We start from the raw sequence: 23564 nt of genomic DNA, 5'->3' as shown, positions 1-23564 counted from the left end.
TATTGCTGAATTTGGAAGGCCAGAAACATGTGCCTGTCCATCAGTGCAGTTGCAGATTTCACTTGTGTAAAAATATCCCTTCTTATACACTTCAATTCAGTGAGCAGAGTGTTGAGTGAGATATGGAAGAATGGAGTTAAATAAACCCCTGGGTGTTATTGAATGCTAATCCTGCTCAGAGTACACCTATTAATGTTAATAGACATGACTAACTTAGGTTCATTAATTTCAGTGGGTCTACTCTTATTTCTTATGGGTTGCCATAAGTCGTAATCGACTTGAAGGCACATAACAATAAAACTCTTGAGTAGAATTTAGTTGAATACAACACCATGTTGTTCAGTTATGGAGAGTAGCACAGAGAGAGTGTATGGAGAGTGCCCTCAATCAGTGCACTAAACTATGCTGAAGAACTCCTTACTTATCAGTAATGATGGTATTTCAAAGCTGTTGCCTGACTCTCCAAGTTCTCATTGCCCAGTTTCCCCTATTGTGACACTTGTGGCTAGATTTCCATAGAATTCTATATCTAATCAGAATTTTGGACAAATCTGTACTTCTAGGAAAACACAAAACCAGCCCAGGTTAGGAACTGCTACCCTGAACTTGATGATCAACTGTGGTAGTTTCATTGTGTCTGAACACACCTGTTAAAACATACGTGTTTAGCAGAGAGAGTGCTAATAAGACTTGGTGGCATCTGAAAGCAGCCTCCAGATGCTGATCTTCAGCCTTAAATGAGAGCTGGACACTCTGATGAACATGAGCACATGCATTTTGTTCTAGGAAAAAGAGATAAAGATCTTTTTTTTCATCTTGGCAAAATGGATCCAAATCGACTAGTTGTATCCTGGCTTTCTTGCTGTATGAGGCAGAACTTGTTTTTCTGGTGAAGCGTGCCAGTCCTGCATTGCTTTTTTGCAGAGAGCACCAGTCTCCTTTTTCAAGCAGACATCTGAAAAGGTATGGTTTAAAGTCAGCCACTGGTGTGGGTGGGTGCATTGTGGGTGGTGGGAGGTTTGCAGTGTGCTGGGAGTTTGAGACACCTGTTGTAGGATACCAGAGAATATTCCAAGAGTTGGGAGTGTTCAATCCCCCATCCAAATACATTGAATAGGCCAGCCTTTCCCAACTTTTGGGTCCCCAGATGTTGCTCGACTGGGTTCCCATAATTCCTGTCCATTGCTCATGCAAGCTGGGTCTGATGGGAGTTGTAGTCCAGACGCATCTGAGACCCAAAGGTTGGGAAAGGCTCAAGTAGGCTGTTTTTCCCATAGATTCCTATTGTGGCTTGAGATGCTAACACAGAATATACTTTGGTGCTCTGGAGGACAATGAGAATTTTAGGAAGAAGTGCCTGAAAAAAGGAGGGACAACATGGCATATGGGTGCAAATAATAACAATTCTCCTCCCAAATCCTTCATTCAATAGTGACAGAACATCCTGCGCATAGCCTGATATTGCCTGCATCTGGCATGTTTACAGTTAGAGCATCTATTCACATAGGCTAAGCAGTGTAGCTTCTGGGAAATGTGTGCACCGAATAAGCATATTTCAGATCCCCTTCCCCAAATTAAATAGCAACAACACATATAGCAGGGAGAGTGAAGTGGGCATGAATAAAAAGGCATGGCCGACTGTTTTTTGTTTTGTTTTAAAAGTTGGGGCAAGAGATCTCTGGTGCAAACTGCTTAAATATATATACATATTGTGTTTTGAAGACAGTAGCTCTCCATTTCCCTGGTCTGTGTATTGTATGCTCCAGCCAAGCAGATCACATAATTTAGGGCTGCTTTGTCTTGTAGCATGATTCAGGCAACCTCCTTTTCCCCATCTGTGTTCACCTGTGTAGGTATGTTTACAGCTTCCATTTCAGCCTCTTTTGCATTTTCTCTAAACTCTGCTTTTGCATAGATGACATACGCTTATGTTGGCATGAGGGACTGTTATTTATTAACAGTATTTCTTTTAAAAACAGTACTAAACAGATGCCCCCAAAACTTAGAGGGTCAGATAGACAATGTAAGGCTTATACAGGTCACCAGCATGCTGGGACCCCTTGGCCTTCCCAAGTTAGGTAGCTAGGGAATACAGCTCAAAGCAGGTGGCAGTAAGCCCCATTGGAGACTAAGGGCTCATTCACATGGCAGCTGAACTTCACAGTAAAGACACTGCTTTTGCCATCATGATAGATTTGCAAGGTTCACACTTCCTACCTTCAACTCTACTTTTTTCCTTTCACACAAGTAGGTGTTGCTCTGGAAAGGTTTAATATTGCTGTTTCTTTGTGGCCCCGCCCCTAATTTTACATGTGTACTCCCTCCGGAGTATCAGTATTGCTAATGAAGAAGGGGAGGGTTTTTTGGTCAGTTTCATTGTTTCTTGTCAATTGCACTCCTCTTCCCACTGAGCTGGACAGGGTGGGGGTGCAAATGACATGAAACTGTATGAAACTGAATAGAGGGGGGAGTGAGTGAAAGGCAGCTTTTGTGGACAGCAGAGAGAGAGGGAGCTGGCGATGGAGCATAAGAGAGCCTGCCCACTAAAAAATCATTGAGGCAAAGCACCTACATGGAGGAGCGCAGTGAACCTGAGATAGTTTTTCCTTTCCTTTTTGCATTAAAATTGGATTGGTTTGATACAGGAAAACTGTATAATAGCTGCTGATTGCCTGCAACATCACGTGAACCATGCAAATTAAACTGGGAAGCAAGTAGCACCAATCTCACAGTAAGCTGTTGTGTGAATGAGCCCTAAATTCTGGCTATGTAGCTGAACACTCACGCATTCGCTTACAGAAGGCTTCTTCATTGTATTCTGCATTCCTGTTGATATCAACAAGACTAGCCCCCTTGCCAGTGAATGCAAAGGGTTGAGGGTTCTTGCTTTCTTCCTTTCTCCGTGCCTACATAGAGTCCTTGTATGTCGAATGTTAGTTCACCTAAGCTCACAGGTTATCAACAGCAGTCATCTAGTGTTGGCGGAGAATCGAGGAGACCCCACTCAAGAATTCTTGAGTCTTGGAAGGTACCAGAAATTTTCTATTTGGGAGTCAGACCAGACAGCATTTATTTATACCTAGCACACTACAACTAATAAAATGCATTTTGGTGGCCTTAGCCATTATTGCAGTAACAGAAAAATAGAAATACATATATCATCATGAAAGAAGTTGCTGGATATCCATTTAATATCAAAGTATAAGACTCTGAAGGCACATCTTAGTTACACCAAATTACAACAGATGAAGGACTGTGTTAAATTCTAAGTCATATCACAGAGCCAAAGTTACAAAGTGCATGGAAATACATGTCATGATACATGACCCATCAGATGTCATAGATAGAATAGATGGATGGTTCTCTCCTGCTTTATTTGACCCCCCCCCACTCCAGCAGAGCTGAGGAGTCCTGAGTGCTATGAAAATGGAAATGGACTGACTTCAAGTCGATCCCGACTTATGGCGACCCTATGAATAGGGTTTTCATGGTAAGTGGTATTCAGAGGGGGTTTACCATTGCCTCCCTAGCTGGCTAGGGCCTGCTCAGCTTGCCACAGCTTCACAAGCCATCCCCTTCCTTGTCTGCAACTGCCAGCTGGGGGGCAACTGGGCTCCTTGGGACTATGCAGCTTGCCCATGGCTCCACAGGTGGCAGGGCACGTAACCCCTGAGCCACTCACTGTGGGGGTGATCTTTAGCTGGCCCTTGACACCCAGGAGACATGAGCAGGGGTTTGAACTCACAGACTCTGGACTCCCAGCCAGGCTCTCCTCCCCACTGTGCTATACCAGCTGTTTTGAGTTCTATACAACCTGACATTTTATACACTTTCTTATCCATGGGAGCATGCCTTTCCTTAGCTACTGACTGTACACAGCTCTTTTCTGTGCCTCTTTCTACATCCTCATCAGGGTCTCAACTGGGATGTTCTCAACTCTCTGGAAAGTTCACTTTGCCCTGTCCGCCAGTATCAGCCATGCCACATAACGAGCTTCCTTTTTACTTTATGTTAATAGTAAACATAACACACTGGCTGTCTGCCCAGATCTGTTATCTCTATGTCTGCTTTAAGAAAACATTGTTCAGAAGGGAGAAGGGGAAGGAGGAACTAATTTTCAAAAAAGAACTTTTCCTCTATGCTCTATACCATACTAAGTTACGAGCTAAGCCATTATAAGCTTATGTAAATGCTTTCAGCATATCCTGTGCACATTTTAAGACATTATCTAGACGATCCCATTACAATGTGTACCAACAAAAAGTGCCCTATAATATTGTAACACTTGCCCAATGTATTTTTAGACGTTTACAAAATTATGCCTCTCTTGCAGTTTATATATATGTATAACAAAAAAGTGTTACTAATAATATATCTATGTATAATATATCTTTGTAAAAACAATTTTCCTATTTTTTTCTTTTTTTCCTCTTTTCTTTTAATACTTCTTTGTAATTTTTTCTTTAATAAATATTTAAAAAAATGCAAAATGATGCCTCTCTTCTGGGGTGATTTCCAAACCAGAGACAGCCATTTTCCTTTCCAGCACAGTGGTGTGATTCTCCGTTCCTGGTGGAGACCAGCAGTACGATGACAGAAAAGAAGGGGGCTGGCAGGCCACAGCAGACAGTTTGGCTGGCCTGATCTGGCCCACGGGCTTGCCATCCTTGATTTAGACGAGGGATAGCCCATGTGGTGCCCTCCAGCTGTTCATTGGCCATGCTGGCTGGGAATGATGGGGTGGGGGAGTATACCAATATCTGGAGGGCACCATGCTGGCTACCCCTGGTTTAGACCAATCCAGTTCATTCCATGTGGTTCCGTTCCTTGGTGCAGATTGAACATGCAGTGGCTGCAAAGAACCTCATGTGGCTGTTAGTACAGTTGAGATGCTCCTTTTCTGTTCCCGACAGGAAGTGAGCTATGACCCAACCACAGCCCAGTCTACTTCAGCTGCCCCCCTTCCCTGACATCTGGAAATACGGCATGTTGGCATTGTCCATTCTCCTGCTGTTGGTGGCATTCATCATTTTGATGTGTCAACTGTACAGATGCCGGAAGGACAGCAAATTTGGGGAAGGTATGTTTCAGAGAACATTGTGGGTAAGTAGCATGTGTTCCTTTTCGTTTAACAATTATATCAAGGACTAAGCCCAGTTGGGAGGAAAATAACAACTACACATCTCCAAGAGGCAAAGCTTGCTAGGGTAGGACTTGACAAACTCTCACTCTCCTGAGCGGCTTTTTTCTCTGGGGAGCAACACCTGCAGCCTAACTAGGAAAGAACTCCAAGCAGAGTTTGAAAAATTTGCAAAGAAATAAAACTCTGCTTCCTGAGGTGGGCCATCCCACCTTGGCTAATGGCTGTCAGCTTCCTTCTTCATCTCAGTGTTGCTATTGCTCAACATCCTTGGGAGGAGGAGAAGGGCAAAACTAGAATGAATTGACTCTGCTTCTCATTGGCTCTGGCTCCACCTATTGTCCTGTCCTCTTTGCCTTCTGCCCTACCAGTGCCAACGGGCACCACCCACTACTGCTCCAACCTATCAAGGATCATTTCTGGAAAACATAAACTCCTGTCCTTATGTTTATGGGAGGTATGATATGCACTCAGCTATTTTTGTTCTTGCGGAAAGAAAATTTGCCAGTGAAGCGCAGAATGGGATAACACAAGAGCATGGCTTCCAGGGGAAAAGATTACAGGCACCTCTTCTCGCCATAGCTCAAGAGCCTTATCATGAGGTCAAGGCAAGTATACTAATCCCAGGGTGCAAACAGACATGCAGTTCCCTGTCTAGGACTAAGCTTAGGGAAGGAAAGGCGGGATATATATAGTTAATTAAATGTGTTGTTCCAGTGTGCAGCAGAAGCAGGTTCTGCCCAGTACTGATTGGCTGGTGCTGGTAACATCAGAACCCCACCCCAACTTCCTGGAGAGTTTTGCAGCTCTTTTAAATTGATTTTTTAATCTTCTTTTAAATTAAGTGTTGAATGAATTTATATAATGGCTTTAACATCTATATGAAGCAGTTGGGAGTGGTCATTAGGAGTCTTGGAGCAAGATGCCACCAGCACGCTGATGACACACAGCTCTGTTTCTCCATAACATCTGAATCAGGAGTGGTTGTGCAAGCTCTAGACTGATGTCTGAATGTAGTGGTGAATTGGATAATAGCCAATAAACTATGGCTGAATCCTGGGAAAATGGAGGGTTTTTGGATTGGTTGGTTCCAGTGTTCAGATAGGAATGTTACCAGTTCTGGACAAGTTTGCATTTCTTCTGGAGGAACAGGTATGTAGCTAGGGGGTACTCCTGGATACATCTCTATCACTAGAAGTCCAAGTGTCCTCTGTGGCTAGGAATGCCTTTTACCAGCTTCGTTTGGTTCACTAGCTATGGCTATTCCTGGACAGAGATAGCCTGACCGCTGTTGTCCATACACTGGTAATTTTGAGGCTGGATTACTGCAATACACTCTATGTGGGGCTGCCCTTTGGCCTGGTCTGAAGCTCCAGGTGTTGAATGTGGCAGCCAGACTACTAATGGGGACACATAGCTGACAACATGTGGCACCATTGTTAAAACATCTGCACTGGCTCAGGTGCTGAGTCTGGTCATTGTATTAATTTATAAAGCCCTGAACAACTTAGGTCCCGGGGACCTTAGGGACCACCTGAACCCTTAAATTCCAGCACGATCACTAAGATCATCTAGGAGCATACCTGGTTCTGTTCCCCACACACATAGTTAGTGTGGGTCATTTGACAACCACACAAAACCAATCCTTTAGCATCACTGGCCCAGCCCTATGGAATACTCTTCCAATAGAGATTCAGCAGATGTATTTTGTATAAACCTTTAAATAGTTGCTGAAAACTTTTCTATGCTGCCACTTGCCAGGCTTATGGAGACAATTCAGGAAAAAGATTTTCTGTAATACCTGGTGATCTGTTTTAAATTTTTATGTGGCTTTTTATTTTATATATATATAATTGTTGTAAACCACTTTGGTTTTTTTTATAAATTGTGGTATGCAAGTATTTTTATAAATAAATATTCCTTTAACAGTGCAATATAATTTTTGTTTATTCAGAAGTAAGTCCCACTGTGTCCAATGGGACTTACTTTCTCCCAGGTAAGTGTGCCTAGATTTGAAGCCAAATGAATTAATGACCATATTGTGCATTCAAAAAATAAAATAAAGGACAAGCCACCTGAGGATTGAAGTGAGGAGGACTGAAGATAGATCAACTTTTTAATAATGGACTAATACTTCTATCAAATGTGTTGTGGTGGAAGGGAAAAAATGAAGCAGGTCTTGTTTAAAGATACCACTATATGCTCTGCACACACCCCTAGATAGGTGAAGATGGACAAATACTTATTCAGTATTATAAATGGTACAGCCAATCATTTATTTATTATACTTGCTGGTTTGTGCAGGCTGCAAATTTATTAATTAATTAGTTTCCTCTAGGGTGGCCAGGTGCAAAAGAGGGGAGGGGCTCCTGCACCTTTGTTTGTTTGTTATTTATTGCATTTGTTGATTGTTTTATACAAAAAAAGAAATATATCAAAGTGACTTAACAAAATAAAATGTAAAGAGATGAAATAGGTGAAAAGCCAAATTAAAAATGACATATCTTATTTATTTTTTATTTTATTTAACAAAATGTATATACAGCTTGATTGTAATAAAACCTCTAAGTGGATGACAAAAACATACAATTCAGAACCCCTGAAGTGCTCATCTAACAGTAGCTCCTGCTGACATTACCTCTCTACAGAGCTATTAAAGCCCTCTCCTCCTTTTGCATTTGCCCTTCTTCTGACACTGCCTATAGTAGGGATGGAAAGATCTATCAATTCCACTTCTCTCAGTTTCTAATTTTTCCAATCTTAAATTCAATTCTCCATGTTTCTGCAGCAATTTACATTTTTTATAAAAAAAACCTCATGAAAATTCTTCAACATTTTAATATGAATTTCTCCCAATAAACACATTTTTGTATGCAGTTTTGACTAATGAGCACATTTTTGCAAGCAATTTCTCCTAATAAAATGCATTTTATATTCTTTTCATTAATATATTCATTTTTATGCACACTTTCCTCTAATATATATATATATATATATATATTTGTAAATATTGGTTGGAAAACTGCCCAGCAAAATTTGGATAACTATAAATTTTGAAGGATGACTATGTTTTTCTCATATTGTTTTGGAAAGTGTGGATTTGATAGATTTGCCTTTAGAGGCAAACTGAATTTACTTTCTCCCCCATCCCTAGCCCATAGTTCTTCCCTCCATCCTCCACTCTGCTTCTGTTTATCCCTAAAACATTTCTATGTGGTTAAGTCAAGCTGCGAGAGACTGACTATCCCAGAGTTCATGGATGAGTGGGGATTTGAACTTGAATCTTCCTGTTTCTACTTCAGTGCTCCATCACACCACACTGCTCTAAATCGCAATAATTTATTCACTGCCCTTATATCCCACTGTTATTCTGAGTTGTTCAGAGGAACTTGCATATAGCTCCCAGATGGTCTCCCATCCAGGGACTGCTCAAGGGCAGGCTTCTTTAGCTTCCCAGCTTTGTCTTTGGAGTGGGTTCCTATTATTTATCTGTACTGCTTAATGCTAAAATAAATTTCTAATTTCATTCACAAGTATACTGATGCTAGCCCTTATCCTGCATGAGGAGCTTGATAACTGGGGAGAAGACAAGTGGGAGCATTGCTACAGGAAATTGTTCATTCCTTATTAAAACAAAACAAACAAAAAGTAACCTGGAGACGTTTCCTTAAACACTGCAGAGAGAAGCCACACATTCTTCAAACAATAGATTTTTTTAAAGGTAAAATGTTATTACTGGGAAAGAAGCTTGCATTTTTTTTCTTATGAAAGGACACCTGAAGTGCTCATGATGACATAGACCCAGTGGTTCCCAAACTTTTTTCCCACAGACCACTTGAAAATTGCTGAGGGTCTTGGAGGAATACTTACTGATTTTTTTTGTCTGGCAGTTATAGCAATTGTAATTCCACAGAATTCAAATTGTAATTCAAATACAAATACAAATACAAAATAAGAAATAAAACAGTAAAATACAATTAAAAACCAATGGATGTGCCATGGCCCATCTTCAACGATAAATCCACAGACATGCCACAGACCACTTGAATGAAGTTTGCAGAGCACTGGTGGTCCATGGACCACAGTTTGGGAACCCCTGATATAGTAGATATGAGCTCACTCATTATTATACTAAAATGATTCTTTTTTTAAAAAAATGTAAGTTCTGAAATGGTACTGGGCACATGCACTCCATCAACTCTCCCAATCCAATCCCACCCATTCATTCTGGGTTCCCTCCTGCAACCTTTTTGAGCTGATTGGAGGTTGGGGTGGTGAGAGGAAGCCCCACTGCACAGGCAGAGGTCCTTGCAGTAACTGAGATGACTTTGTTGGATTCAACCCTGAATATCTCTTTCTTCATTTATTACATTTAGGGATTGGCAGTTTTATTGGGTGCCAAGTCTATTGAACAGCACATCTCGTTTGTTTTCTCCAGATCAAAAAAATCCAAAAGGAGCTCAAGAAACTTGGGATCTGTTTTTCGCACCCTTGGCCAATAGCCATAGCATGGACAATCTGTGTAGTGGCATGGATGCTCCTGACCGATCCCAGGGCAGACTGAGGTTCTCGCTTCTCTACAACAAAGAGCGCCTGGAGCTGTTGTTGACTGTCACAGAGGCACTGGGCCTACCCAGCCAAGGATGCACCAACACTTTTGTCAAAGTCAGGCTGCTAAGCTGGTCATCCTCCCAGTCCCCTCATCTCCAGCATATTGTGCATGAATGGCAGACTCGGGTGGCAAAGCACTCCAGGAGCCCAGCCTTTGGGGATCAGTTTGCTTGTACCCTGCCAGAGGCAGACCTCACAAAGAGCAGCATCAAGTTACAGGTGAGGAGTCTGTCCTTGTCCTTCTCCATCATCGTCATTGTCACCACCATGGAGAAATTCATAAAGGGTACCTGAGAGTGACAGTGGGTAAAATCTTCTTGTTTTATAGAACAATAGCAAGGCCCATTTACATAAGAGCTCCCCACATTCCTGGTTCAGTGACTGGCCACTAAAGTTATGTTCCTTAATGTATATAAAAAAAGTAGAACAGATGATACAAGCAAGTCCCATGCCAGAGTGTCTCAGAGGGTGATAACGGAGGTTGTGTTACCTTTGGTAGAATAATCATTGTCGCAGGCCATCTGTAGCGCAAGCAGCTGGAAGTGCTGGTGAATCAAAGTATCAGTACCAAGTGGCTTCCAGGGAGTGGGTATATGCCCTAGAGATTAAGAATGCTCTTTCCTCTTCTTGGTAGTCCATTGAACTGCATCACCCAAGGTTCCTCCTCTATTCCTTCCTACTTATTTGTGTGGCAACACCACACTTGCCTGAGCAAGAGACATATTTATTTATTGAATGTATATTCTACCCTTCCTGCCAAAGGAGCCCAGGATAGCATAGTTCCCATGTAACACTAACTCCCACATCTTCTGTTGTCATTACTTTAGTTTTCTTGACGTTCAGCTGTAGTCCTGCTTTTGTTCTTTCCTCTTTAACTTTCATCAGCATTCGTTTCAAATCATTACTGGTTTCTGCTAGTAGTATGGTATCAGTATTGTCTGCATATCTTAAATTATTGATATTTCTCACTCCAATTTTCACACCTCCTTCATCTTGGTCCAATCCTGCTTTCCAAATGATATGTTCTGCGTATAGATTAAACAAATAGGTGATAAAATACACACCTGTCTCACACCCTTTCCGATTGGGAACCAATTGGTTTCTCCATATTCCGTCCTTACACTAGGCTCTTGTCCAGAGTATAGGTTGTGCATCAGCACAATCAGATGCTGTGGTACCCCCATTTCTTTTAAAGCATTCCACAGTTTTTCATGATCTACACAATCAAAGCCTTTGCTGTAATCTCTAAAGCACAGGCTGATTTCCTTCTGAAATTCCTTGGTCCTTTCCATTATCCAATGTATTATTTGCAATATGATCTCTGGTGCCTCTTCCCTTTCTAAATCCAGCTTGAACTTCTGGCCTTTGTTGTAGAATCTTGAGCATTACTTTACTTGCATGGGATATTAAGGCAATAGTTCGATAATTACTGCATTCCCTGGGATCCCCTTTCTTTGGAATTGGGATGTATATTGAACACTTCCAGTCTGTGGGCCATTGTTTAGTTTTCTATATTTTTTGACAAAATTTTGTCAAAATATGAACAGATTCGGTCTCAGAAACTTAGAGCAACTCTACTGGTATGCCATCTATTCCTCGTGATTTGTTTCTTCCAAGTATTTTAAGAGCAGCTTTCACCTCGCATTCTAAAATTTCTGGTTCTTCAACATACAGTTTCTCTGTGAATGAATCTGTCATCCTGACATCTCTTTTATAGAGTTCTTCAGTGTATTGCTTCCATCTTCTTTTTATTTCATCTCAGTCACTCAGTGTGTTCCCCTGTTAATTATTCAACATCCCTACTCTTGGTTTGAATTTCCCTTTTATTTCTCTAATCTTTTGGAATAGGGCTCTTGTTCTTCCCTTTTTGTTGTCCTCTTCTATTTCTATACAATAAGTATTGTAATAGTTCTCTTTGTTCCTACATACTAGTCGCTGTATTGTTGCATTTAGGGTTCTGACTGTGTTTCTATCTCCTTTTGCTTTTGCTTTCCTTCTTTAACCATTGTAAGAGTTTTGTCAGTCATCCATTGAAGTCTTTCTCTTTTTTTAACTAGAGGTATTGTCTGTTTGCATTCTTCCCTGATAATGTCTCTGACTTCAGTCTATTCTGGTTCTCTATCAACTACGTTTAGAGCCTCAAATCTGTTCCTTATTTGATCTTTATATTCTTCTGGGAAGTTATTTAAATTGTATTCTGGCATTAGGATTGCTTTGTTGTTCTTCTTTAGCTTCCTTTGATTTTTTATATTACTAGTTAATGATCTATACTGCAATCTGCTCCTGGTCTTTTTTTCCCAAACAGTATGGAACTTCATCTTCTGCTATCAATTATATAATCGATTTGATTCCTATATTGACCATTTGGTGATGTCCACATGTACAGTCGTCTTTTCGGTTGCTCAAAAAATGAGTTTGCAAGAAACAAATTATTGGCTTCACAGAATTCAATAAAACTTTCTCCTGCTTCATTTCTATCTCCTAAGCCCCATTTCTCCACAATTTCTAGTTCTTCTCTGTTCCCTACTTTTGCATTTCAATCCCCCATAATTATCAGAACATCTTATTTTGGTGTGTAATCAATTTCTTCCGTGCGTTTGCATAAAATCTCTCCAATTCCTCTTCTGTGTTTGCCGTTGGAGCATAGAGTTGGATGATGGTTATGTTAATAGGTTTCCTGTTTAATCTCATTGATATAACTCGCTCAGACCTTGCATTATAGCTCCTAACTGCTTTTGCTACATCACTTCTCACGTTTCTTCTTAATTTCTCGTTTCCTGAATAAAATATTTTGTAGTTGCCTGATTGAAAATGTCCCATTCCTGCCCATTTTAATTCACTCACGCCAAGTATTGTAATGTTGATACATTCCATTTCTTGCTTGACAATTTCCAACTTTTCCTGGTTCATGCTTCTCACATTGCATGTTCCTATTGTGTACAGTGTACAACTCCAGACTTTCCTTTTGCATCTGTGTGCATCAGCCTCCGGGCTTCCATTCGGCTTTGACCCAGTGGTGTCATTAGTCACAGCACTACTTGTGCTTCTCCTTTGTTCTTCCCCAGTAGCTTGATGAGTGCCTTTTGACCTGGGGGTCTCATCTTCCAGCACTATCTTGTGTTACGTTTTAGATACTCTGTTCATAGGGTTTTTGTGGTAAGAGATATTCAGAGGTGGTTTACCATTGGCTTCCTCTAAGTTTGGATGCATCTTAGTCTGGTGTTTCAGCTTTGACCATTCCGCCTTGGGTGCCCGTACTAGGAGTCTAGCCTCCTGACAGCTTTGCTCTCAGCTTCTTCAACACTCTCAAACCCTCTCACCACGTTAAGGTGTGCAGCCTAGAGGGGGGGCCCAACCCTACTCCCCTGTAAATACCCCTCCACAAAGGTTGGTTTGAGTTTCCCCCTACCTGAGTTCCAAAAAAATGGACGTAAGCCAACCAATCTGGAGAGGAGGAGGAGGCCCCAGGGGGAAAATAGTGGGTTCTGGAGTGGTTGATCACTCCTCTCTTCCCCCCATCAGCCCATTGTCCCCTGCATGCAAATCCTGCATTCCTTGTTAAGTTGACAAATGTAAGGTTGGGAAGTGGGCATACTTTGCTGAGATAACATCTCATTTGGCCTTCTAGGATGCAAGGACATCCCACTCTCTAAGGCAGTGCTAAATGGTGATGGGGTGGGTCAGTTGCCACAAGAGCCTTCCTTAGTCTTCTGCATATCATAAGGAAATACAGTGGCAGACACTAGGAAGCTAGTAGCAGCCAAGGGCTAAAAGAGAAGGTGTAGGTAAAAAGAAAAAGGGAAAAGAGGGGAGGCAAAGGCCTGTGAATCTAGTCAGAGATGCTCATCAGGTATAATGCTCCTTGGAGCTCTCTTCTGAGGAACAAAGCTTGATGTTCACTTTGTTGACCTTACACACACACACACACAGAGAGAGAGAGAGAGAGAGAGAGAGAGAGAGAGCAAAGACTATCCATTTTCTTTTGACCAAGAGTTCACCGTACAGAGATCTAAACTCTCAAGCTGAACTTCATTGGCATTTCATATGTGTCAGGCACTTTTAAAGCCACAGTTCTCAAAACAAAGCCAACACCACATTAAGGGGGAACAGTGCTTTGGAAGGCTAGGCGTGAGGGGCGGGGCAGGCCAGGAAAAGGAAGAGGAGAAACTCTTTTAATGTGCATAAGAATACAGTTTCAAATTGTAACTAAAATACTGGGTATAAATGGTATCAGGAGATTGGAGTTAACCTGGCACACAGATCCACCCTAGTGCCTACTCATAGGGAAGCTCGGAGGGTATCAACAAGAAAAAGGGCCTTTTCAGTGGTGGCCCCCAAATTATGGAACAATCTTCCTGATGAGGTACGCCTGGCGCCAACATTATTATCTTTTCGGCGCCAGGTCAAAACTCTCCTCTTCTCCCAGGCATTTTAGTATGTGTTAAAATTGTCTTTTAACTTTTTTAAGAATTTAAAAATTTTAAAGTTGTTTTAAATTGTCTAAATATGTGGCTTATTGTATTATGTATGACTGTTGTGAACCGCCCAGAGAGCTTCGGCTATGGGGTGGTATATAAATTTAATAAAATAAATAAATAAATAAATAAATAGTTGCTGGTCTTTCAGACGCCTGTGGAGCAATGGCTCCATCTTGTGGAGATTTGCACTAAGAACACGTCTTTCATACAGCCTTAGGGTACATGCAAGTGCCCTGTGTCCACTTCTTTCCATGACCTTTTGCTTGACTCAGCACTTGGTATCCCATTATTGCTATTTGTGCATTTCCTGTCAGGACAGGTTTCTGCTTTTCTCAGGATACTGGGGTCTCCAATCACCTTTTAAAACGTATATTTTTCCTCACCCTGCCCCCACCCCCATGGCTTTTCACAGGCAACTGGGTGGGCAGGGACTACAACCTGGGAGACCAGGGTTCAAATCCCCACACAGCCATGAAGCTCACTGGGTGACCTTGGGCCAGTCGCTGCCTTTCAGCCTCAGAGGAAGGCAATGATAAAACCACCTCTGAATACCACTAACCATGAAAACCCTATTCATAGGGTTGCCATAAGTCAGGATTGACTTGAAGGTGGTCCATTTCCATTTTCCTTGGTGAGATGAGAGAATATGTGATAATTAGTGCATTTAACAGCAGCCATTATTAAACCCAGTATAAAAGGGGGGCAGGGGAACAAATCTGACACTGAAAGAGAAAGACCATGGGGATTATGTGGAGAAGACTGTCTATCCAAATAAGCATACGCTTTCATAGAGAGTCAGTGTGGTGTAGTGGTTGGACCAGGGCTTGGGAGACCAGGATTCAAATCCCTACCCAGCCATGAATTCAGCTCACTGCTCAGGAATTCTAAAAAACCCAAAAAAATCAGGGCAATTTTGAAATCAGTGGTTAAAATCAGCGCAGTTTTGAAAACTTCAGTGCACCATCTTGATTCAAAATGGTATCCAGGTGTATCCAACACAGTCAAAAACCTGTTCCTTGATCTCAGGAAATGTCATGCAAAATTTGGTTATGATATCTTAAGAGATGTTCAAATGCATAGCAAATAAACAAACAAAATATATAGTATCCAAACTATACTATATTTCCAAAATATATAGTAGATTAGGACAAAGAGTGATGTATATTTTTCTTTCAGTACACGTCTTAGGTGGGTGAAAGTCAGTGTGGTGTAGCGGCTAAAAGGGCGGGAGTAGGACCTGGGTGATCGGGGTTCAAATCCCTGCTCTGCCACAAAACTCACTGAGTGGCATTGGACCAGTCACCATCTCTCAGCCTAGCCTACCTCACAGGGTTGTTGTGGGGATATAAGGGGGGAAGAGAACAATGTCATCTTGAGCTCCTTGAAGGGGGGATATAAATGTAATAATAAATAAAAACAAATATAATGGAGTACTAACTTTCACACTAAACCTTCCCCTCTATGGTACTAACCAGGAGGTAATTCAGAGGGTATATTCGGGTGGAAGTCACATTAATAACATATTCATACAAAGCTGAACTGAGAAACATCATTTGGATCATCTTACATTACACAGGAAAATGTCCCATGAGCAATCTGTGTGAGCAGAGTAAGGCCTGGAATTCAACATTGGCTTATAGATAGTTAATGTCCATATTCATTCACTTCAGTCTTATGACCTTTGCAGGAATACTGATTTTTCTCCCCCCCCCCCGATTTCACATACTATGAAATCCTCAGTTTAAATATTTCCTCACCTTTGAGCTCTTTGGGTAGCCTTAAACAAACCATTACCTCTCTTCAATCCACTATCCATAGGGATAATACTACCACCTACCTTATCGGGTTATTGTACGGAACACATAGATAAATATATGTGAAGCAAGTTGTGGTTATTAATGATAACAATTATTCCATAGGTTAAACACTTTGACAGATATTCCCGACATATGCCTCTGGGAGAAGTGAGGATAGTTCTGAATGCACTCAACACTTCAGAAAAAACTGAATTCTGTGAAGAACTGCAGAAGGCAACAAAGGTAACAATGGATTTTCTGCATGAATTTGGAAGAATTCCCAAAATCTTATGTTTAAAATGTGTTTTCTTCCAGAATGTAAGTATCACAGACCCTGAGAGGGAGAGAAAGGGCTCTACAGAAATTGGTTGTGGGCAGAGGGAGGCATGGCACTAGGGGTTGGCCATGTAAGTTGAGGAGAAGGGACAACAGATATTTCTCTGCTCCCCCTCAGCCAGCAAGACTTGGGTTGTCAAGTTGGCCTATCACACAACCAAGAGGCTAGACTCCTAGCAGGGGCACCCAAGGCGGAATGGTCAAAGCTGAGACACCAGACTAAGATGCATCCAAACTCAGAGGAAGCCAATGGTAAACCACCTCTGAATATCTCTTACCACAAAAACCCTATGAACAGAGTATCCAAAATGCAACACGAGATAGTGCTGGAAGATGAGACGCCCAGGTCAGAAGGCACTCAGTGAGCTACTGGAGAAGAACAAAGGGCAAGTACGAGTAGCGCTGTGACTAATGACGTAGCTGGGTCAAAGCCAAAAGGAAGCCCAGAGGCTGATGCTCACAGATGCGAAAGGAGAGTCTGGAGTTGTACGATGCACACAATAGGAACATGGAATGTGAGAAGCATGAACCAGGGAAAGTTGGAAATTGTCAAGCAAGAAATGGAATGCATCAACATTACAATACGTGGTATAAGCAAACTAAAATGGATGGGAATGGGACATTTTCAGTCAAGCAACTACAAAATATTTTATTCAGGAAATGAGAAATTAAGAAGAAACTGGGTTGCTTTAATAGTGAGAAGTAATGTAGCAAGAGCAATTAGGAGCTACAACGCAAGGTCTGAGTGAATTAAATCAATGAGGTTAAACGGGAAACCTATCAACATAACCATCATCCAAGACTATGCTCCAATGGCAAACGCAGAAGAAGAGGAATTGGAGAGATTTTACGCAGAAGTACAGGAAGAAATTGATCACACACCAAAACAAGATGTGCTGATAATCATGGGGGACTGGAATGCAAAAGTAGGGAACAGAGAAGAATTAGGAATTGTGGAGAAATGGGACCTAGGAGACAAATGAAGCAGGAGAAAGTTTTATTGAATTCTGTGAAGCCAATAATTTGTTTCTTGCGAACACATTTTTTGAGCAACCAAAAAGACGATGGTACACATGGACATCACCAAATGGCCAATATAGGAATCAAATTGATTATATAATTGGTAGCAGAAGATGGAAAAGTTTCATACTTTCTGTGAAAACAAGACTAGGAGCAGACTGCAGTACAGATCATGCACTGGTTGTATCGAAAATCAGAGTAAAGCTAAAGAAGACCAACAAAGCAATCATAATGCCGAAATACAATTTAAATAACATCCCAGAAGCATATAAAGATCAAATAAGGAACAGGTTTGAGGCTTTCAACTTAGTTGACTGAGAACTAGAAGAACTATGGAATGAAGTCAGAGATGTTATCAGGGAAGAATGCAAAAAGACGATACCTCTAGTTAAAAAGAGAGAAAGACCTCAATGGATGACTGAAGAAACTCTTAAAATGGTTAAAGAGAGAAGGAAAGCAAAAGCAAAATGAGATAGAAACACAGTCAGAACCCTAAATGCAACAATACAGCAACTTGTACGTAGGGACAAAGAGAACTATTACAATAGTTACTGTATAGAAATAGAAGAGGACAACAAAAACAGTAGAAAAAGAGCCCTGTTCCAAAAGATTAGAAAAATGAAAGGGAAATTTAAACCAAGAGCAGGGATGTTGAATAATCAACAGGGAAACACACTGATGGACCAATATGAAATAAAAGGAAGATGGAAGCAATACACTGAAGAACTCTATAAAAGAGATGTCAGGATGACAGATTTATTCATGGAGGAACTGTATGATGAAGAACCAGAAATTTTAGAATGTGAGGTGAAAGTTGCTCTTAAAATACTTGGAAGAAACAAATCACGAGGAATAGATGGCATACCAATAGAGTTGCTACAAGCTACTGAGACTGAATCTGTCCAAATTTTGACAAAAATCTGTCAACCAATATGGAAAACTAAACAATGGCCAACAGACTGGAAGCATTCAATATACATCCCAATTCCAAAGAAAGGGGATCCCAGGGAATGCAGTAACGAGTGAACTATTGCCTTAATATCCCATGCAAGTAAAGTAATGCTCAGGATTCTACAACAAAGGCTCTTACCATATATGGAGCGAGAAATGCCAGACGTCCAAGCTTAGAAAGGGAAGAGGCACCAGAGATCATATCGCAAACATATGTTGGAAAATGGAACGGAGCAAGGAATTTCAGAAGAAAATCACCCTGTTCTTTAGAGATTACAGCAAAGCCTTTGATTGTGCAGATCATGAAAAGCTATGGAATGCTTTAAAAGAAATGGAATGCTTTAAAAGAAATGGGGGTGCCACAGCATCTGATTGTCCTGATGTGCAACCTATACTCTGCACAAGAGGCTAGTGTAAGGACGGAATATGGAGAAACCGATTGGTTCCCCATCAGAAAGGGTGTGAGACAGGGGTGTATTTTATCACCCTATTTATTTAATCTGTACGTAGAACATATCATACGGAAAGCAGGATTGGACCAAGATGAAGGAGGTGTGAAAATTGGAGTGAGAAATATCAATAATTTAAGATATGCAGACGATACCATACTACTAGCAGAAACCAGTAATGATCTGAAATGAATGCTGGTGAAAGTGAAAGAGGAAAGCACAAAAGCAGGACTACAGCTGAACGTCAACAAGACTAAAGTAATGCCAACAGAAGATTTATGTAACTTTACAGTTGACAATGAGGACATTGAACTTGTCAAGGATTATCAATACCTTGGCACAGTCCTTAACCAAAATGGAGACAATAAAGAAATCAGAAGAAGGCTAGGACTGGGGAGAGCAGCTATGAGAGAACTAGAAAAGGTCCTCAAATGCAAATATGTATCACTCAACACTAAAGTCAGGATCATTCACACCATGGTATTTCCAATCTCTATGTATGGATGTGAAAGGTGGACAGTGAAAAAAGCAGATAAGAAAAAAATCAACTCCTTTGAAATGTCGTGTTGGAGGAGCGCTTTGCTGATACCATGGACTGCAAAAAAGACAAATAATAGGGTGTTAGAACAATTTAAACCAGAACTATCACTAGAAGCTAAAATGATGAAACTGAGGTTATCATAGTTTGGACCCATAATGAGAAGCCATAATTCATTAGAAAAGATAATAATGCTGGGAAAAACAGAAGGGAGTAGAAAAAGAGGAAGGCCAAACAAGAGATGGATTGATTCCATAAAGGAAGCCACAGACCTGAACTTACAAGCTCTGAACAGCATGGGTCATGACAGATGCTCTTGGAGGTCGCTGATTCATAGGGTTGCCATAAATCGTAGTCGATTAGGAGGTACATAACGACAACAGGTACTCATTGCAGTACAGGTCAGTTGTTTTATTGGCGGACAGACTCACCACATCCACAGAAATGCCATCTGTCTTACCAGGAAATCAGTGTTTGGGGACAGCTCTTGGTGCTGGACTAGAGAGAACGAGCAAGGAACATGTTGGTGTACCACCCACTCTGCTGTCCAATACCTTCCCTGACAGAGCTGGTGGAGGCACTCTCCTGGGGTTCTCCAAAACAGTCCTGGAATACTGTTCAATATGCACGCTGAGACTACTTTGTCTGGTCCAGTTCAGGACTTCATGGCCACCATGCCATGCCAACAATGGGCCTGTCTCAATACATTGTAGGCCCGAAACAAATTGCAAGGGATAGCTTTGCGTCAGACCTTTGGTTCATCTACACTAACTGGCAGCAGTTCTCTAGGATTTCAGACATGGGTCTCTCCCAGCCCTTCCTTGAGATGCCAGGGATTCAACCTAGGACCGTCTGCATGCAAAACAGATGGCCTCTGGATCGGAGCCTAGCATTCCTCCTCCCCCATCAGAATTCCCTCCGTGAATGTTTTATTTATTTTATTTGATTTATTACTTGATTTATGTCCTGCCCTTCCTCCCAGCAGGAGTCTAGGGTGGCAAACAGAAATGCTAAATATGTTGCCCATATTGATGGGTTGATATAAGAATGTGGGTACCTGATGTAGAGAGGATTAGTTCCTTGGAGGCTACAGAGGGTTCCTGGCTCATGAGTCCCTGATCTGATGGGTTTGGGATGTGGCTCATAATACTGGGGCCCAAGGTGGTTTCTAGCATCTCTGCTTCCAGTGCTGCTGGCTTGGCAGATCTGGCTGACCCCTCCTTGTCCTGCTCAGGGTGGGGCAATAACAGGGCCAGTTTCATTGGTACAGGTATTTACGTCTTGACACATATATCTTTTCACAGGACACAGTTGGAGAAGTGCTTGTGTCACTGAAGTGTCTTCCAATCTCTCAGAGGATAGAAGTTGGGCTACTGAAAGTGAAAACTGCCTTCTTGCATAATAGCCCAGAGAAACGTAAATATATCTATTTTGTTGTTCTTTGCCTGCTGTTCGGGTGCTCCCTCCTTCCAGCCTCCTGCCCCATCTGCACACAATTGACTAATAATAGAGAAGAATTATTGAATGTGTTGACCCAGAGGAGGCAGCATGCTTCTGAATACCAGTTGCTGGACACCACAGGAGGGGAGAGTGTTCCTGCTCTCAGGTCCTGTTTGAGGGCTTTCCTTGGGCATCTGGTTGACCATTACGAGAGCAGGATGCTGGACTAGATGGGGCATTCATCTGATCCAGCAGGCTTATCTTATGTTCTTATGTACAGTTTGAGTATTATCATAGCCGGATTAAAGTTCTACAGATTCTGTAGCAGTAACAGTTGAGGAGGGGATATTGGGAAATGATTAAAAGCACACAGTCAACCCTGATATCCCAGCTCTATATGTTAAGCACCCTGTTCTCTGGGCTCCTACTGGGAGGAAGGGTGAGATATAATAATAATAATAATAATAAGTTTCTAGCTGTAGTACAGAAAGTGGTCTGAAGGAGTAATTGAAGGTGGAATGAATGTAGTAAAGTGCTAAAAGGGCAGTAGAGCCCAAATGTTGAGACTGGTGGGTGGAGGGAGAAATGACAAAAAATAATCACTATGCGGGGGGCAGTGGACTATTTTGGGACCTGGAGCCTTCTGATACATGGGAGCACAGCTTTGGTCTCTGACACCAGCAGATATAAAGCTTCTGCACATTTTCAGGCTTTTTCTTAACAATCACAAGATCTAGAGGCTTGCTTTTTTGTTTTACTGGAATCTGAGGTTCATCTTTGTGTTATCTTTTTTTTTTTTTGGTCAAGATTTCCAAAAGATCTCTGGAACCCTTGAAAGCTTTATATTCTGCTATTGCTCTCTTGCAGCCCAGTTGGCTGCATACACACCATACATTTAAAGCACAGGACTCCCCACAGAGAACCCTTGGAACTGTAGTTTGTTAAGAGTGCTGGGAATTGTAGCTCTGTGAGGGGTAAACCCCCAGGTTTCTTTAGAGGAAGCTTTGTATGGTGTGTATGTAGCCATAGATTAACACTCATATCCAATTTGCTCTGGAGCATGTGACATCTTTCCTTTAGTGCGGGTGTGGGGAACCTTTGGCTCTCCAGATGTTGCTGAACTACAACTCTCATCATCCCTGGCCATCGGCTGTGCTTGCTGGGACTGATGGGAATTTAGTTCAGCAACATTTGGAAGGCCAAAGATTCCCCACGCCTGCCTTAGTGCCTCTGAAGCCTTTGTACATCTATATCTCGTTCACTGTGTTTTATTCTCCCCGTTTGCTTCTTCTACATGGCTGTGTCATGGACATTTATAGTCTTTCCTATCACAAGTGCAGAAGGTACTATTGCTTCCAGGAATAAGTACAGAAGATACTGTTGCTTCCAGTAATAATCAAATTCTTACCACTCAATTATCAGAAGCATAAGGCATACACAAGAAACAGTGAATGTATTATTATATCTCTGCCCAGAATTCTGAGGAACAGTTGAGATTTTCGGACAATAATTCTAGAAGTGTTAGAGACTTGTGTTTCATCTTGCCATCTCTTCTGATGTTCTTTCCATTCTAGGTATATACGCAAGGATTGATGTTTTCTCCCATCTCCATAACCAGAAGCACCAGAAATCCAAGGCTAAGACCCTTGCATCAACTACTATTTTCAATGAAACTTTCCTGTTCTACCTGCCTGAGCCTGTAGCTTGGGACTGTGCTGTCCTCATTTCCATTTACGAGCTACATCCCAGCAGCAAGCAGCTTGTAGGACAGGCTGTGCTGGGGAAACGAGGACCCAACAATATGAACGATCACTGGCATCACATGATGCAGTCCATCCAGCAGCCTGTAGCTAAGTGGCATCCTTTGCTCATTTAAAAGGAGGATTTTGCAGTGATGTGGATGTGCCTACACTTTCCTTCTTAACACCAGGAGCTGCTGCAGCATTCAAAGCAAGTTCTCTCAGGTGAAGATGAACGATGACCAGAAGTGCCTGATCAGAGTAGCAGTGGTTGAGGACGCACGGCTCATTTCATGCAAAAGTTTTTTTCATTCTTACCAATGTCCCTGTTGACAAAAAGGATCCTTTCCTCTCCCTCCCCCGCTGTACCATCATACTTTATAATAAACAGGGATCCTCAAATTTCTGGGGCCCAGTGGCACATTTGGAAATCAGAAATCAAAGAAATTGTTGTGGGCACCACAAAATACTCATTTTACAACCAAGCCACCATAAAATAACACCTACGTGTACCCCAAAACATCAACAATGAAAAAGCAGGCTACTCCCCCACCAAGAACAAAAAAGTAAAAAACCCCTCTCAATATGTTTATAAAAAAAACACAGGGGGACAGGGGTTTTTGGTGCGTGCCAGTGTGGTATCTGAGGGCTCTGTTGTGCCCACAAGCACCACATTGGGGAACCAAGTAGTAGCATGCTGTGGCTTAGACACAGTAAGTAAACATAGATACCCTCTTCCTGTGAAGATATATTTCTGTTCAAATAGTCAAGACCTATTTAAAATAAACACACAAAAGAAATAGGACACTGAAAGGCAGAGGAATGCAGAGGAAATCTGTGTTCAGCCTTTATTTTGGACCCAAAGCACAGTCAAGTTATTTTGCTACATTTTCTACAAGTTGGTCTACAGCTGGGAAGGGACCATGGCTCACTGGCGGAGCCCATACTTTCCGTAAAGGAGATCCCAGGTCCAGTTTCCTGACATTTCCAGTTAAAAAGATTGTGGCTAGCAGGGCTAAAAAAGATCTCAGCCTGACTCCTTGCACAGTTGCTTCCAGTTGGAATA

At 41.7% G+C, this 23564-nt stretch overlaps 1 protein-coding gene across 1 annotated transcript; it reads left to right on the top strand.

The window, feature by feature from the left end:
* Positions 1-4923: 4923 nt before the first annotated feature.
* LOC133377973 (synaptotagmin-1-like) lies at positions 4924-22655 on the top strand. The gene is given in 6 exon segments (XM_061612760.1): positions 4924-5103; positions 9579-9626; positions 9629-9970; positions 16149-16268; positions 20624-20735; positions 22334-22655. Coding segments are annotated over 6 exon segments (1104 nt in total). The 3' UTR covers positions 22636-22655.
* Positions 22656-23564: the final 909 nt, after the last annotated feature.

The sequence above is a fragment of the Rhineura floridana genome, chromosome 2, assembly GCF_030035675.1.
Source record: "Rhineura floridana isolate rRhiFlo1 chromosome 2, rRhiFlo1.hap2, whole genome shotgun sequence".
NCBI lineage: Eukaryota > Metazoa > Chordata > Lepidosauria > Squamata > Rhineuridae > Rhineura > Rhineura floridana.
This window is presented reverse-complemented; position numbering and strand designations above follow the sequence as displayed.